Source organism: Mustela lutreola, chromosome 8 (genome assembly GCF_030435805.1).
Source record: "Mustela lutreola isolate mMusLut2 chromosome 8, mMusLut2.pri, whole genome shotgun sequence".
Lineage (NCBI taxonomy): Eukaryota > Metazoa > Chordata > Mammalia > Carnivora > Mustelidae > Mustela > Mustela lutreola.
The window spans coordinates 2143252-2159507 of record NC_081297.1 but is presented as its reverse complement, the minus strand read 5'-3'; the positions used below and the strand labels follow the sequence as shown (position 1 = coordinate 2159507).

The 16256-nt window shown below is 60.6% G+C and overlaps 2 protein-coding genes across 5 annotated transcripts in view; one reads left to right on the top strand and one right to left on the bottom strand.

Annotated features, from left to right (window-relative positions):
- Nucleotides 1-2440, bottom strand: part of WDR37 (WD repeat domain 37) — a 50405-nt gene extending 47965 nt beyond the window's left edge. For 2 of the 3 annotated variants that reach the window (XM_059183682.1, XM_059183684.1), the window contains exon 1: nt 1861-1983. The gene's annotated coding sequence lies outside the window, so the exon portion shown is untranslated. Of the gene's footprint in view, nt 1-1860; nt 1984-2279 lie in introns of those variants that run through there. The other variant, XM_059183683.1, reaches the window with a different exon arrangement.
- Nucleotides 2441-4057: 1617 nt separating this feature from the next.
- IDI1 (isopentenyl-diphosphate delta isomerase 1) lies at nt 4058-7770 on the top strand. 2 transcript variants are annotated; one of them, XM_059183680.1, is made up of 5 exons: nt 4067-4259; nt 4397-4554; nt 4710-4802; nt 5191-5321; nt 5895-7770. In XM_059183680.1, exons 1-5 carry the CDS (start codon nt 4147-4149, stop codon nt 6210-6212), a joined length of 813 nt encoding a protein of 270 aa, XP_059039663.1. In that variant the 5' UTR covers nt 4067-4146; the 3' UTR covers nt 6213-7770. The 2 variants fall into 2 exon arrangements, with proteins under 2 accessions (XP_059039664.1, XP_059039663.1); XM_059183681.1 differs by lacking the exon at nt 4710-4802 and having other exon boundaries at nt 4058-4259.
- Nucleotides 7771-16256: the final 8486 nt, after the last annotated feature.

Here is a 16256-nt window from a genome sequence, read left to right as displayed (position 1 = left end):
GTCTTCGCCGCTACAGGGATTGGTATTAGGATAAATCCTACATAAACGTTTGAAAAGTGTAGGGTGTTTTCAGGTTGAAATCCCAGAGAGGAGCAAGGAAATCGCAGGTGTCTGTAAAAGGAATACTGAACTGATATGCAGGGGCTCCAAGCAGACACTGGGGGAAGTGGTTAGACAGTGCTGCAGCGACAGACGACCAGAACTACTACAGAGGTGTGGTGTGAGGTTCAACGCATCAGTACCATCAGCCACTATTACTCCACCGTCCCCACTGGAGCTCCAACAGGTCCCAAAATGTTCCACAGGCCAAACACATCAGTACACTGGCCACAGAACTGCAGAGGGGAGGGGTGCCTGGGTGGCTCAGTGGCTGAAGTGTCTGTCTTCAGCTCATGTCATCACGGGGTCCTGCATCGAGCCCACATCAGGCTCCCTGCTCAGCAAGGAGCCTAGTTCTCCCTCTCCCACTGCCACTGCTCCTCCTACTTGTGCGCGCTCTCTCTGTCAAATAAATAAATAAAATCTTAAAAAAAAAAGACTGTAAAGGGAAGACGAATAGGGGGACCCTGAAGGGGCAGAGAGAAGGAAAAAAACACAGAACTGTAAAGTGGAAAAAGTCTTTACTAATCTACTGTCATCAATGTTAAAAGCTGTGCCATTTTACCTAAATATAATCAAAATCAAATACCCGAAATTCCAAAAGATAATCACATTTCTTAACACTGCGCATACTAACCCACTATTACAGGGCAGATCCCATTAAACAGGTTCATGAAAACAAAACAAAACAAAAACCACCTTCTGCTTTTTAAAAACATTCTTTTCATGGAATTATAAACGGTTCCCTCCAAACACCCAACCCCGCATCCCACACTCCCGGAAGGAGGTTTAATGCGAAGTACCCGCCCGCCCCCTGCGCCACGCGCGACCCCACACAGAAAACAGGGTCACCGTCTCACACCCCGTGGGACCGCGCAACACTTTTTTAGCCAGAAAAGAGCATTTAAGCCCTTAGCGTCCCGAGCATTAATGACCGCGCGGTGCACTCCGTGCGCGCCCGCCACGGCGTCCAAGGGGACGACCCCCGCCGGCCGCACAGTCCCCGCCCGCGCTGTCCCCGCCCGCGCTGCGAACTGCCGGGCGCGGCGACAGCAGGGCCAGCGGCCCCGAGCCCCGGGGACAGCGCGCCGGCAGGCTCGCGCCGCGGTCTGCGTCCACCCGAAGGGCCGGGCGGCGCGGCGGGAAGGGGAGCCCCGGGCTCCCCGGGTGCACGTGCGAGCGCAGCCGTCGGCGGCCGCGGGCTGGGACCGGCGAGGAAGGCGGCGCCCGCCCCCAGCTGTCCCGTGCCGAGGGCTTCGCGGCGACGCGGGGCGCCCCCGCCCAGCGCGACCTTCGCGGGGTCCGCAGGCGCTCGCAGAGGTCGCGCAGCCGCGGGGCGGGGCGGCCGGGGTCCGCCGCTCCCGGGCCGGCCCGCGGGAGGAGAACACGGCGCCCGCACGACTGCCGCGGGCCCGGCCGCGCGAGCCACGCGGACCCCGGGCCGGGAGCGGCGGACCCCGGGCCGGGAGCCGAGCGTGCGGGCAGGCACTGCGGAGGCACCGGCCGCCCCGGAGGCGACGGCTCCGGGGACCCGTGTAAGGTCACGCCGTGGAGGCCCCGACCTGCCCTGACGGGGCTGCCGCCCGCGCGGAGCCGGAGACCCGCGGCCCCGCGCCCGCCGCCAGGACCGCGGCACGCCCCCCGCCCCCCGCCCCGCCGCGGACGCAGACGACCGCCCGGCACTCGCCCGCCGCCCCGTGCCGCCGACCGGGCCCCGCGCCGCAGCCCGCCCGCTCCCCACCCCGCGGCGCCCGCACGCACCGGGACACGCAGGACACCGACTCCCGCCCTGACGCGGCCGCGCGACCCGGCAGCCCTACGCCCCGCACTTCCGGAGCCGCCGGAAGCTCCGGCCTCGCGTCGCGCCTCGGCCGCCGGAAGTCCGCCACGACCTCCGCCCCGCGCCGGAAGTTCCCTTCGCGGCCTCCGCATCCGCCGCGACGGCGGAAGTCCCTCCCTCGCCCTGCGCCCCGGCCGGAAGTCCCGTGCCGCGAGGCGGGGTCCGAGTGCGCGGGCGGCCGGGGGCTGGGCGGGGCGGCGGCGCTCGTGGGCGCCCGAGACGGCCCGCCCTCGCCCCACGGGGCCGGCGGTTGCCCGAAGGTGAGCCCCGAAGGGCCGAGCCATGGACGGGGAGACGCGGGCGCTCGCACGGACCCGCCGGCGCGGCCCCCGGTACTCACTGCGGCGGGCTCGCGCGGGGGTCCTCGCCCCCCCCAGGGCCGCGTCCATCGGCTCGGGTCGGGGGCGCCGCTGGGGGCGTCCGGGCCCGCGAGTCCCCGCGGCCGCACGCTGCGGGCTGCGGCGGAGGCTGCCGGCCGCGCGGCTCCCGGGGGCAGAGCTGTGAGCGCTGGAGCGCGGCGGCGGCGGTGACTCACCGCCCCGGAGCCCGCGCTCGCCATTGGCCAGAAGGACTCCCGTCAGCCGCTCCCGCGGAAGCGGGCACTGCGGGTCTCCGCGGAGCACGGGCGCGGGCCTGCCGGGACGCTGCGCCGCTCGCTCTTGCTGGGAAGTGCTGGTGCTGTCCAGGGAGACCTCGGCCGGGGGACCGCCAGCGGTCCGTGGGTGGGACACGCGCCCTGGGGGCGGGGGCGGGGGGGCAACCTGTTTCTTGGTGGAGTCGGGGATGAAGGAAATTTCTTTTTTTTTTTTTTTTAAGATTTTATTTATTTATTTGACAGACAGAGATCACAGTAGGCAGAGAGGCAGGCAGAGAGAGGAGGGCAAGCAGGCTCCCCGCTGAGCAGAGAGCCCGATGCGGGGCTCGATCCCAGGACCCTGAGATCATGACCTGAGCCGAAGGCAGCGGCTTCACCCACCGAGCCCCCCAGGCGCCCAGAAATTTCCAATTTTTATGTGTTAAAGTACTTGCAGGATCCTGGGGGTTGAAGTTAGCGAAGTTCTCACGGGAGGCCGCGGAGTCCCTGGGGGAAGGTGACCCTGCCCGTCGGCCGTGGGCAGGACTGCGCAGTGGCTGGTTCTCACCAAAGCAAACTCCGCGGCGTCATCTGGAAGGGCTGGTCAAGCAGCTGCCGGCGCTGTCCAGCGAGTGCGGGAGGCAAGCGTTTCTTCGGAGGCCGGGGCACTTCCCTCTACCGTGCGCACCTTCGGATCGAACACTCGAGAATTTTTAAATATACTTTGTCTTTTGCCTATTTATTTTTCATGTATCTATTTATTTTTAACTTTTATTTGACAGGCAGAGGCAGGCGGGGGGGGGGGGGGCAGGCTCCCCGCCGAGCAGAGGGCCCGACGCGGGGCCCGATCCCAGGCCCTGAGACCAGGACCCGAGCGAAGGCAGCGGCTTTATTGAACCGGCCGAGCCCCCAGGCGCCGCACATTATCAAACACTTTTGTGCGATTTTATTCATTTGCCAGAGAGACGGCGAGAGACGGGGACCAGCAGGGGTGGGGAGGGGGCGCAGCGGGTCCCCCCGCGCCGCCGAGCAGGGCGCCGGATCCCGACCCGAGCCCCAGGCCGTCGCCCCCTGAGGCGGGGCCGGACGCGAACGGCGGGGGCCGGAGACCGCGCCGGGGACGCCCGAACGACCGGAGCCCCGGCCGCGCGGAAGCACGCGGCGCTCAGGACTCCGAGTGCGGGGCCGTGCGGCGGCCGCGGCCGCCGGGGCCAGGGCACTCGGCGCGGCCCCGCGGCGCTCGTCCTGCCGCCGCGCGGCGCGAACCCGAGCGCGGCCCCCGCCGCGACCCCTGCCACACCCCGCCGCGGCCGCTCACGGCGCACAGGGCCCCGCGCACACACGTCACGACGCGTCGGAGCTCGCACCGCCCAGACCCGGAAGTGCGCGAGCGCGCGGCTCGGCGTCTCTGGCGCGCGGAAGGGCGGGTAGGGTCCGAGCCGCGCGCCTCACCCCTGCGGACGCGTTCCCTCCTTAAAAGCGCTCCGCGGGCCCCGCGCTCAGCACAGCGTGGCTCAGAGGGCACCGTGGCTCAGAGGGCACCGGGAGCCGCCGCGCCTCGGCGTCGGGACCCTGCACACGCCCTCGCGCGACCGTCACGTCAGCGCGGCCGGCGCGCGATTGGCTGGGGAGCATGTGGCGCGCTGTGGCGCGGGCGCAGATGATTGGGCGCGCGGCCTCGAGGGGCGGGCCCCAGGCCTGGGGGCGGGGCCCGGGGGTAGATCTGGCGGAGCGCGGCCGCCTGAGGTAAGTGGACCCGGTGGGACGGGGTCGGGCGCGGAGGGCCGCGGAGGCGGAGCGCGGGGAGCGGGACCGAGCCGGCGGGCGCTGGGGCCGGGGGAGCCGGTCTCGGGGACCCGTGGTCACGCGCGGCGCCGTGACAGGGCCACGGCGGCCGGCATGCCGGAGGCGGACGCGCAGGAGCTGGACGCGCGGCAGGCGCAGCTGCTGTCGGAGATGTGCATCGTCGTGGACGCGGACGACCGGCGCGTGGGCGCCGACACCAAGCGCAACTGCCACCTCAACGCCAACATCGACCGCGGTGCGGGCCGGGCCGGGCGGGGGCGGGGCCGGGGCGGGGCTTGGGCCGTGTGGGGGCGGGGCGGGGGCGGGGTCGTGTGGGGGCGGGGTAGGGGGCGGGGCCGGGGCCGTGCGGGGGCGCGGCCGAGCCGACGAGCCCGCGCGCTGGCCCCGCAGGGCTGCTGCACCGCGCCTTCAGCGTGTTCCTGTTCGACGCGGACGACCGGCTCCTGCTGCAGCAGCGCTCGGACGCCAAGATCACCTTTCCCGGTGAGTGCGGACCCCGCGGGGTCGCTCGGGCCTGCGGACGCCCGTGCGCGGCGCCGGGAGCTCGGCGCGGGCCCCGCGCTGGGGCCCCTGGAGCCGGCCCGGAGCGCGTCGGGGTCCGCCGAGACGGCGGGCGGAGAAACGCGGCTTCCGGAGGGTTTACGTGCTCGGCCGCGACCGACGGAGCCCAAGCAGGCGTGGGGAAGGGAAGCGGGGCCCGATGCGGGGCCCGATGCGGGGTCGATGCGGGGTCGATGCCGGGACCCTGCGACCGCGACCCGAGCGGAGACGGACCTTCTCCCGGCGCCCCTCCTGTTGCTGAGGACCGAGGCGTCCGTCCCGCGCGGCCGCAGCGACCGGACGGGCCGCTGACGCGAGTCGGTCCCCGCAGGCTGCTTCACCAACTCGTGCTGCAGCCACCCGCTGAGCACCCCGCGCGAGCTGGACGAGGACGAGGCCATCGGGGTGCGGCGCGCGGCCCAGAGGCGCCTGGAGGCGGAGCTGGGGATCCCCATGGAGGAGGTAAGCGGCCGGCGGGGGACGCCGCGGGCAGAACGTGCCGTCGGGGCTCGTCTCTCCGCGTGGCCTCGTGAGCGCCCCGGAACGCTCCTCCGTCGGCGCCTGCGCACTGGGATTCCGTGGGACGGTGTGGCCCGGCGCAAGCGGATCGACCCGGGACCCGTGTGTAAAGTCCGATGTCTTTGTCAGCGACCGGGGCGGGGGTCCCTTCAGTGGGGGCCGCGGCCCGATCGCCGGCCCGATCGCCGGGTGGGGCACACGCAGTCTCTGCCCTGCTGCCTGCTGGGCCCGGAATGAGACCGCAGAGCGCAGCAGCGGACCGTCCGGGCGGCAGGACACGCCGCGCCGTGAGCCACGTTTGCTGTTCCGGACACTCGAGTGCTGGGTCCTGCAGGAAGAAAGGTTTAGGCACTTGCGGCTCCAGGAACCCCTCCACGCGCCGCCGGTCCGACGGTCGCCCTCCAAGGCGGCGGGACGCGGGGTCCGTGGTGCGGGGTCCGGGCGCGCAGGGCCAGGCGCCTGCGGCTAGAGGTCACTGGTGCTGCAGCCTCCGCTGCTGTTTGGTTCCCACCGCAGGTGCCTCCGGAGGACATGAGCTACCTGACGCGAATCCACTACAAGGCTCAGTCCGACGGCCTCTGGGGCGAGCACGAGATCGACTACATCCTGTTCCTGCGGAAGAGCGTGACGGTGAACCCGGACCCCAATGAGATTAAGAGCCACTGCTACGTGACCAAGGAAGAGCTGAAGGCGCTTCTGAAGAAGGCGGCCTGCGGTGAGATCAAGTTGACCCCGTGGTTTCAGATCATTGCCGATGCCTTCCTCTTCAAGTGGTGGGATAACTTGAACCACTTGGACCAGTTTGTCGACCATAAGAAGATACACAGAATGTGACCCTGAAATGAGTGCTTAGCGACGTAGTGAAAAATTTCTCCACTTACGAAACTTAACGTGATTTTTTAGAAATTTGATTGCCCATAAGAACTCACTTCAAACCTTGATACTTCACAACCAGTATTTGTTGAAAATACAACCCACGGGGGCGCCTGGCGGGCTCACCGTGTTAAGCCTCTGCCTCCGGCTCAGGTCATGATCTCAGGGTCCTGGGATCGAGTCCCGCATCGGGCTCTCTGCTCAGCGGGGAGCCTGTTTCCTCCTCTCTCTCTGCCTGCCTCTCTGCCTGCTTGTGATCTCTCTCTGTCAAATAAATAAGTAAAATCTTTAAAATAAATAAATAAAATACGACCCACCTGTTAATTTTTGTCACACACCCCATGTGCGCACTGTTATTCATAGAAGACACTGTGAGAGGTCACTGTCCACGCAGAGGGCAAGTGCGCCTTAGTGCCCAGTCACGCACGTAACACAGGAACAGTAGGTGAAGCTCTTCGTTCTCCGAGTGTTGAGATGGTCCCGTCCACGAGCAGAGAACACCTCGCTCTTGCCGGACGCTCCACGAATCATCACATTCTTCCCACAGTCTAGAAGAACGTGCAGGGGAACCACTTGCTTAGCGACGTCACATTCGTCCAAGTTAACTCCGTACGAGCAGATGGACCTAGTGGAGGAGGTTCAAGACAAATTAAGTGGTGTATGTCCCGATCTCCGTCATTAAATCTTTGCAATAGTCTTCGCCAGGCAGTAAAGCGCGTGCTCCGGTGGACGGCGAGTCAGCTGGGGGAGGATTTCTTACCGTGACACTGCGGACACGTGGGTTGGCTCATTCCCCGTGAGAATTCATCCTGTGTGCTGTGGGGTGTCCGGCTGCTTCCCTGGGTTCTACCCACTCAAAGCCAGTAACACCCTCCCCTGCGACCGTCCCCGGGACCCCTGATGCCAAATGACTCCTGGAGGGCAGAGGCACCCCCAGTCAAAAACTACTTCTACAACATGAGGCCACATTGTAGGTGGAAAACATTCGCAGAAATAGGACTGTCCGTGTTCCCGATTGGGGCTATGGGATGTGTATATATTCATACTCCAGTTATACCTCGACTGAGGTGCCTCGGTGGCTCCGTCGATAGGCATCTGCCTTCGGCTCAGGTCACATTCCCAGGATCCTGGGATCGAGCCCTGTATCGGGCTCCACACTCTGCAGGAAGCCTGCTTCTCTCTCTCCCGCTCCCCCTGCTTGTGCTCTCTCTCTCACTCTCTCTCGCTGTCAAATAAATAAGATCTTTAAAAACAAATTGTTAAATTATACCTTGACTAATGCACTTCCCAGAAGTCTTGCCATAGATTTCTCAGGTCTGAGATCTTAAGACAGCCGTATTGTCCTCGAATGTTGTGTAACAAATAACAAAAAGATGAGAAATGTTCTAGCAAAGCAAATGTTTTGTAAATTCAATAGAAAAATCCCTTAACAGTTGATTTAAAACTTCAGGCAAGATCGTGTGGCAAATACTAATTTTCCTGAAAAGCAAAAACAATAAAAAGAAATACCACATTTTAATATTGTTGTCTGCTTTGTTAAGACTTGAATCCCATTATTTAGCCATTTAATAAAGTCAAGGGATCCATAACCAAGAGCGCCACTGGACTGCACACCTCGTCCACCCAGTAAAGCTTCAGGCAGCCCTAGAAGTCATGGCTATCGCTGTAGTAGAAGGCCTGTCTGGAACACGGAAGGATGAGTGTTCTTTGACCTGATGAAACCCTTAGAGCAAAACCTTTTTTATCTTAAAATTCATGATCTTCAAAATCTATAGGTGTCTGACACCTCCTCTAGGGGCCAGAAGTAGTCTTCTATAAAACTGATTACTCTGGGGGCGCCTGGGTGGCTCCATTGGTGATCCTGGAGTCTGACAGTTCCACTCCCTGCTCAGCAGGGAGTCCGCTTCTCTCTCTGCCCCTCCCCTGCCCCTCCTACTTGTGAGCATTCTCTCTCAAAATTTTAAAAATAAATAAAATTGATTATTCTGTCTTCAAGCCTATACTGGCCAGAGAACGAGAATGAAAAAACCAAGACTCTGTAGGGAGGGGGCATGTGGTCTCCCCTGGCTGGCCCCAGCCCCCAGGAGAGGGATGGGCACAGGGACAGAACTCGGAGCCATGTGAGTGGGTCCCGAGGCGGCAGGCCACGGAATTCTCAGGTAGGGGTGGTAGAGGTGGTCCTTCCATCTGCTTGATGGCTTCATTCCCCCCAACATGGGTGGGCCCATTCCGTGGGCATTCCTAGGGATGGGGACCCCACTCTTTTGTAAGGCTGGATGCCCGCCCGGATCCTCACGGACAGATCTCTGTCCGTCTAATAAATAAATAAAATCTTTAACAGTGCACGAGCTTCCCGTTTCTCCACATCCTCACCAGCACCTGTGGTTTCTGGTGCTGCTGATTCCGAGGTGGTATCTCCTTGGGGTTTGGATTTGCATCTCCCTGATGCTCGGGGATGTTGACCATCTTTCTGTGGATCTACTGCCAACCTGGATGTCGTCCTTGGAGAAATGTGCTTACAACTCTGCCAATTTTTAATCAGATTATTGTTTTGCTATTGAGTTATTAGCTATCATTTCTTTGTGACCCAAACTGAGCTGTATTTGTCCAATGTTTCTAGGATTTTTACAGTAATGTGTCTTTGCTCCACTATAGAAAAGCACATAGTCGGTCAGACATGTTGCTATTCAATTATCAGCAGTGTCTGTCATCCTCTTGATTTGCACGACTCTGAAAGAAGTGAATCAGGTCTCCCAGCACAGGTCTGAACCTGTAAGCAGTTTCCCACCCACGTCCTGCTCAGGGATATTCCCCAAATTCACTAGGAGGTGCGTGGGAGGTCGGGCTGACGTGCGCTTACTTCTTACTTTTGGTATTAAAGCTCTAATGCTTTTGCGTGATCTTGGAGTGTGTGACGGATGGGGTGGCTGTTTTCAGATCCTACTGAAATTTTCTTTAGGAAAGTTCCAAGGCAGGACACAGCACAGAACTCTTGATCTCAGGGTTGTAAGCTCAAGCCCCGTGTTGGGCATGGAGTCTATTTAAAACACACACGTGCACGCACACACACCCTCACACACTCACACACACACACACACACACACACACCAAAAAATAGCACAAAAGGAAAATTCCAAGGGTTTTGTTATGCTTGGATAACTATTTACTGGGTTTTCAGTTACTGAGAACTTGACTTTTTCTCTTTGATGCGCTTATTATTTGTGGGATGATGGAACATCCAAAATGATTATGGATTTCTCTAGTTCCCCTGCCAGGACACATACAAAGATTCAAACTGTTGTATCACCTGTGTTTTAAATTTGCACTAAATTCCTGTTTAATAGAACTTTGTGGTATTTTGGCCAACTGAGTGCTTTTCATTCTTTTACCCAGATGGCCACCCTTGTTTTTTTGGTGCATCACAGCTGTGGTCTTCTTTCTTACTGACTTTCCTCCTTCATATTAGATTTTTCTCAGTTGTTTTTGAATGTGTCTCTTTTGAGCAGCGTGTTCTTTTTTAAAATGCACTGAGGGGTGCCTGGGTGGCTCAGTGGGCTAAGGCCTCTGCCTTCAGCTCAGGTCATGATCCCAGGGTCCTGGGATCGAGCCCCGCATCGGGCTCTCTGCTCAGCAGGAAGCCTGCTTCCTCCTCTTTCTCTGCCTGCCTCTCTGCCTACTTGTGATCTCTGTCCAATAAATAAGTAAAATCTTAAAAAAAAAAAAAAAGAAAAAAGAAAGGAAGAAGGAAAATGCACTGAGGGACTCTCTTCCCCGCTGACTTTCCGTAGTATCGCCCATGGCCCCGGGGCGCCATGGAAGGCCGGCTGGACTGGAGCAGTAAACACACGTCACCTGGCATCAGAGTCCACACCTGTCATTTCTGGTTTAATTTTATAGCGAGCTGTGAGGCAACTGTGCGTTTCACACTGTCCTTGGTGGATTAGGTCAGGCTGTGTGTGGTCTGTGTAACCAGTATTTTGGGACTGGAAGCGATCACCGAGAGAGAGGGCCAGCAGGCGGGGGCACGTCCGCACACCCACGCGGATGCCACGGTGTACGGCCAAGCTCTGGGAGAGCTCGTCTCATCCCCCAGGCTGCAGAGAGGACGCGGGTGCCATTGGGTATCCTCGCTTTGACCCCTGCCTTAGTGGTCTCCCAGCCAACTCCTTCAGACAAATGCCTTCGGAAAGGGGCAGATGGGGGTGTTTCATTCAGTAATTCCCGCATATTTTCTAAAATCCGTCCTGGAGCGGCGCCTGGGTGGCTCAGTCAGTGAAGCCTCTGCCTTCAGCTCAGGTCATGATCTCAGGGTCCTGGGATCAAGTCCCGAATCAGGCTCCCTGCTCAGCCGGGGGCCTGCTTCTCTCACAGCCTGCTGTTCCCTGTTTGTGTTCTTTCTTTCTATCTCTAAGACACAAATAAATAAAATATTTTTTAAAAAATCAAATAAAATCCTTTCCGGAATAAGACAAGCTTAAAACCAAAGAACAAAACAAAAGGCGCCCAGACAGTGGTAATGACTCCTAAAGCCTGTTTCATGATCACGCCTCCCTTCCGCAGCAAGGACACTACCAGGGGTGGCCAAAACCCCGAAGAACAATGAGAATCTGAAACGCTGGCACGCCCCGCGTTTCCCATTACAGCCGAGTGCCGGACTGGAACGCAGTGCCCGCTCTCCACACCCACACTCAGGCCCGTGATACGGCAGCAGCGGTGCGGACAGCCGCTCCCTGAGGCTGCGGGTGAGGAGTTAGCCTGCTCACAGTGGAGGAAGGACACCCAGGCCCGGAGGGAAGGGCACCCGGCACCTCCGCCCAGCGGGGAAGGGACTAGTGGTTCCCAGCAGTGGGCAGATACTCACAAGTGACCTGTCTCCGTGGAGAGTTAGCCCAGATTTAGGACTGCTTGGTCTCACCCAGCTCATCCTGAACCAAGACCTGAAATGCTCCAACTTCCCAAGCAGTTCACAGCCCCCAGTTACGGTCAAGGGGTGGGTGCACGAATGCAGCATCAACCCCCCGTGCCGCCTTTCCTCGTCTTCGGGTGATGCCAGTCCACGAGGTAAACATAAGCGTCACCGCAGTCCTTGATTCAGAAATCGGTGTGCGCTTTGGCTGACGCCACCAGCATCGGAGAATGTTCTAGCTCCAGGGACATGCGCACGACCACGGAACGTTCTTCACCGGAAACGGCAGGTTTTCTAAGCAGGTTAGCACACGCCGAAAAGAGGACGAGAGACTGAGACCCCGAGAGGGTTGGGCCAGGAGAGCGCCCACCGGAGAGGGAGCTTCAGGGTGTGCAGGAAGTTATGCTGACGTTGTGGAATGAATCAGTGAGATCACATTTCTTTTTGACATCTTGGGAGAGGACAAGGGAGAGGTTGGAACAAGGAAGGGAAGTAAAGTGGAAGTCAAGCTAAGTCCAGGTTTCCAGGCGAGGACAGTGTCCCGGAGTAGGCCGGCTGCCACCAGCACGGAGCCAGCTCCCAGGGCCCAGGACAGGCGCCGTCACCTGCACCGCGAGGCTCAGGGGCCTGCAGCCAGCCTGGAGGCCTGACCCAGGGCAGACCTCAGTGCTGGGGCTTCTGCCAGCAGTGTGGGGTGCGGTGGGGGGGGGGGGTGATGGGCTCAGGGGACTGCTGAGCCCCTCACGGAGGCTGCAGGGCCCAACCTGACGGCCAGCTCCTCCGCGGGATGAGGTTCTTGACAACCGCTGCCACAGTAAACGTCCCTGCCCTGGGCTGTCCCCCAGGCCGGGTGCCTCTGCTCCATGTACTCACTGTCCCCATCCCCGCGGGCCTGCTCGGGAGGTGCGGCTGCCTGTAGAGCCGTCGTTCCGCTCGGAGGGGCTCCGGGCGCCGCAGGACCGCGCTCGCGGGCCGCCCCAGCTGCGGGCCACACGCGGCCTCCGGGGGTCCCCGCTCCGGCCCCGCTCGCCCCCGATGGCCGCAGCCCGCAGGCGCGCTCCCAGACGGGACGTGGGGGTCCTCCGCTCCGCTCTGCCCCTGCGGGTGCGCGCGGCCGTCGTGGGGCGCGCAGCCCGGCTCGACTCCCGCAGGAAGCGCGGCCGGACGGGGGCCGCGGGGGGGTGGGGTGCGGACGGACAGCCGGGCGGACGGACAGCCGGGCGGACGGACAGCGGGGCGGACGGACAGCCAGACGGACGGACAGCCGGGCGGACGGACAGCCGGGCGGACGGACAGCGGGGCGGACGGACAGCCAGACGGACGGACAGCCGGGCGGACGGACAGCCGGGCGGACGGACAGCGGGGCGGACGGACAGCCAGACGGACGGACAGCCGGGCGGACTGACAGCGGGGCGGACAGCGGGGCGGACGGACAGCCGGGCGGACGGACAGCCGGGCGGACGGACAGCGGGGCGGACAGCGGGGCGGACGGACAGCCGGGCGGACGGACAGCGGGGCGGACAGCGGGGCGGACGGACAGCCGGAGCCCCCGCGTCCTGGGCGCTGGCGGGGTCGGGGTCGGGGTCTCTCCGCGGTCCCCGAGCTGCGCCCCGCGCTCTGCAGCGGCCACAGCGCCCGCCAGTTCCAGGTCCTTCCGTGCGTCGCCCCTTCCAGAAACGGGGCTCGTTCGTCCGGCGTCCCGCGGGGGCCGGAGCCTGAGCGTCCCGCGGCCGGACCGGCTCGTCCTCGCGGCCGTGCGGTCCCGCAGCTCCGCGCCCGCCACGGAGACCCCTTGGTCCCCTCCTTCCCGGTCCACACGGCCGCCCCGGCCGGGACCTCAGGGCCGGGCAGCCGCGGGGCCCGCGCGGGGGCGGCCTGGGCCGGGTCTCCGAGGACCGACGGGGCCGCGGCCGCGCGCTCCACCCGCCGTTCACGCCGCCGCCGCGGGCTTCGACCTTTCGCGGGAGCGGGTACCGCGCGGGATCGGACGGTCCCGGGCTCTCCTGGTCCTCGCCCGCGCCGCGGCGTTGACCGGACGCGTCCCCTCTGCCCGCCCGCCGTCCTGGACGCCCGGGAGCCTCCCGGCCGCGCGACCCTCCGTCCTGCGCGCAGAGCCCCGCGGGCCTTCCGTGGAGGCTCCCGCGTCGGCGCTCACCGCGGTCCCTGCTCTCCGGTGTTTGCTCGGGCCTCGGTGTCCCCGCAAGGCTGGCCCCATGGGATCACTTCCGAGGCGCGCCTTGTCTGTTTCTGGGGAACACTTGAAGGATTGATGTTTTTTAAGTGTTTGGCAGAAATTCACCACTTGAGCCACTGGGCCAGGGCTGTTCTTTGCTGAAAGTTTCGTTTCAGAAACACTTACACCGCCGGTTGCCGCGTCACCCGTCTCTAAGTACACCGGCCGGTGCTGTTCAGTCCACCCACACCTTCACAACTTCTACATCCTGCGAAACTGAGACTCTGTCCCCATGAAACAACAATCCCTCCCGGCCCGCTTCCGCCCCTCAACTGCCCATCTCCGGGATTTTGACGGTCGGACTCGAGACCTCGGGTTGAACCACCGGGGTAGGGATCCGTTTGTCAATGGCTTATCTTCTGCGGCAAGGTCCTCACGGTCCATCCACGCTCTGGCTCTCCTGTCCGCTTTTCTCTGGGCCCTCTACTCATCCGCCCATCCCCGGACTCGAGGGTGTGCCCTCCTACAGACTGCTGTAATTCTGCAGAGAGTGAGGTGCACACATCTCTTGGAGATCCTACTTAGAATTCTTTGGGGCTTTTTATTTTTAGATTTTATTTATTCGAGGGGCGCCTGGGTGGCTCAGTGGGTTAAGCCTCTGCCTTCGGCTCAGGTCATGATCTCAGGGTCCTGGGATCGAGTCCCGCATCAGGCTCCCTGCTCAGTGGGGAACCTGCTTCCTCCTCTCTCTCTACCTGCCTCTCTGCTTACCTGTGATTTCTGTCAAATAAATAAATAAAATCTTAAAAAAAAAAAAGATTTTATTTATTTTAGAGGGAAAGCATGAAAGGGGGAGGGTCAGAGGGAGAAACAGGCACCCCACTGAGCAGAAACCCCAACGTGGGACTCGATCCTGGGACTATGGGATCATAACCTGAGGTGAAGTCAGTCGCTTAACCAACTGAGCAGAAGTGGAACTGCTGGCTCGTGAGAACTCTAGCTTCCTGAGGACCCTCCAGACTGTTCTCCACAGCAGCTGCACCAGTCTGCATTCCCCCCAACAGCGCACGAGCGGTCCCTTCTCCGCGTCCGCGCCAACACCTGTTCTCTCGAGTGTCCATCCTGGTGGGAGTGAGCTCACGTAGGTTTCATCTTCATTCCTCTGTATTAGTGATTTTCGGCATCTTTTCACGTGCTGATTGGTTATTTGTGCATCCTCTTTGGAGAATTGCCTGTAGGAATGTGTTCTGCTTATTAATTTCATACGATCCATTGTTTGGGGCGCCTGGGTGGCTCAGTCATTAAGCGTCTTTCTTCAGCTCGGGTCATGATCTCAGGGTCCTGGGATGGAGCCCCGCATCTGGCTCTCGGCCCAGCAGGAAGCCTGCTTCTCCCTCTCCCACTCCCCCTGCTGGTGTTCCCTCTCTCGCTGTGTCTCTCTCTGTCAAATAAGAAAATCTTAAAAAAAAAAAAAAATACATTGTTTGCAAATATTTCCTCCCATTTCGTAAGGTCTCTTTCACTGATTATTTCCTTTGAAGCAGAGAGATTTGATATCATTGATCTACCTTTTTAATTTTGTTACTTACACTCCCCAGCTCTGGGATTTGGGGCACCTGTTGCTCTTTTCTGTTTCTTCGTTCACACGTCATTTTCCTGATTCCGCGCTTCCTCCTTCAGCTCTGGCTCTTTAGGATGGTCGTCGTAAACCATCTATCTGGGCCGTCACCATCTCGTTCTCCTGAGACAGCATTTTTTCCTTTCATGGGCCACACACTTCCCTACGTTTTTGTATGCCTTGTGATTTTGTTGAGAACTGGACATCTGAAATCTTATAATGTGGGAATTCTGGAAACCAGATACTCTCCCCTGTTTTAAGGATATCACTGTGCCAGCCAGAGCTAAACACTGAAGGTCCCATAGTTCTCCTCGGAGCATGTGTCCCTCCTGGAGCGTGTGTGGTCTCGCCAAGTTCTCTTCACATGTAGTTGCTTTTCTTCCTTTTTCTTAAAGATTTTATTTATTTATTTGACAGACAGAGATCACAAGTAGGCAGAGAGGCAGGCAGAGAGAGAGGAGGAAGCAGGCTCCCCCCTGAGCAGAGAGCCCGATGCGGGACTCGATCCCAGGACCCTGGGATCATGACCTGAGCCGAAGGCAGAGGCTTTAACCCACTGAGCCACCCAGGCGCCCCCACAGTTGCTGCGCCAGCAGTGGCCAGCAGTCAACGATCTAAACCTAGAATCCTAACCTTTGGGGGACAAGGTCCTCACCACCCCCTCTAGCCCACACAAGCAGCCACAGGAACACACACACCGCCTGCCCCGGGGCAAGGAGTGCTATGTGAACACCAAAGCCACAAGGGATAAAACTGACCCAAACTGATGGATTTGCCAGCCAAGCCCTTCCCCGCAAGACGCAGCCTCCCGAGAGACCCGAGCTGCAGAACGGCTCCGCAGCTGTGATCCCCGCACAGAGATGGTTCCTGTCTCCCCAGCACCACGTGCATTTCAGCTTCTCTTAAATGAATCTTTTTCAGCACACGTACTCGGGAATCCGACTTTACACCCCCAAAACACAGCACTTGTTAGACACGCCTGTAAGAAAACTACGACACGTGAGGGAAGCCTGAAGATGGCCGCTCGGCACACACCGAGGAAGCGCCACACTGTGACTGCGGGTGCGCGGGCGGCCACGTGGGCTTCTACGGAAGCGGGGGTGGGCTGTGCTTCGCTGGACCACGCTGGTCTCTTCACACAAGCAGAAGAGGTCACGCTCGGCTGCCGCACTGCGCAACATCTTACCCCACGAAGGGGTAAGATTTGTTCTGAAAACAAATGAGTTATTTTTTTTTTCCTTTTTATTTTGCCAAACTACAGTGATTTATAACTAAACAACAACAAAAAACTAAATCAACCGAAACGAC

Bases quoted from the DNA above. Each gene is read 5' to 3' on its own strand.
- IDI1 (XM_059183680.1), top strand. From the start codon at position 4,147: ATGTGGCGCGCTGTGGCGCGGGCGCAGATGATTGGGCGCGCGGCCTCG. The intron at 4,555-4,709 runs GTGCGGGCCGGG...CTGGCCCCGCAG, and splicing joins CAACGCCAACATCGACCGCG to GGCTGCTGCACCGCGCCTTC. The intron at 5,322-5,894 runs GTAAGCGGCCGG...TTCCCACCGCAG, and splicing joins TGGGGATCCCCATGGAGGAG to GTGCCTCCGGAGGACATGAG.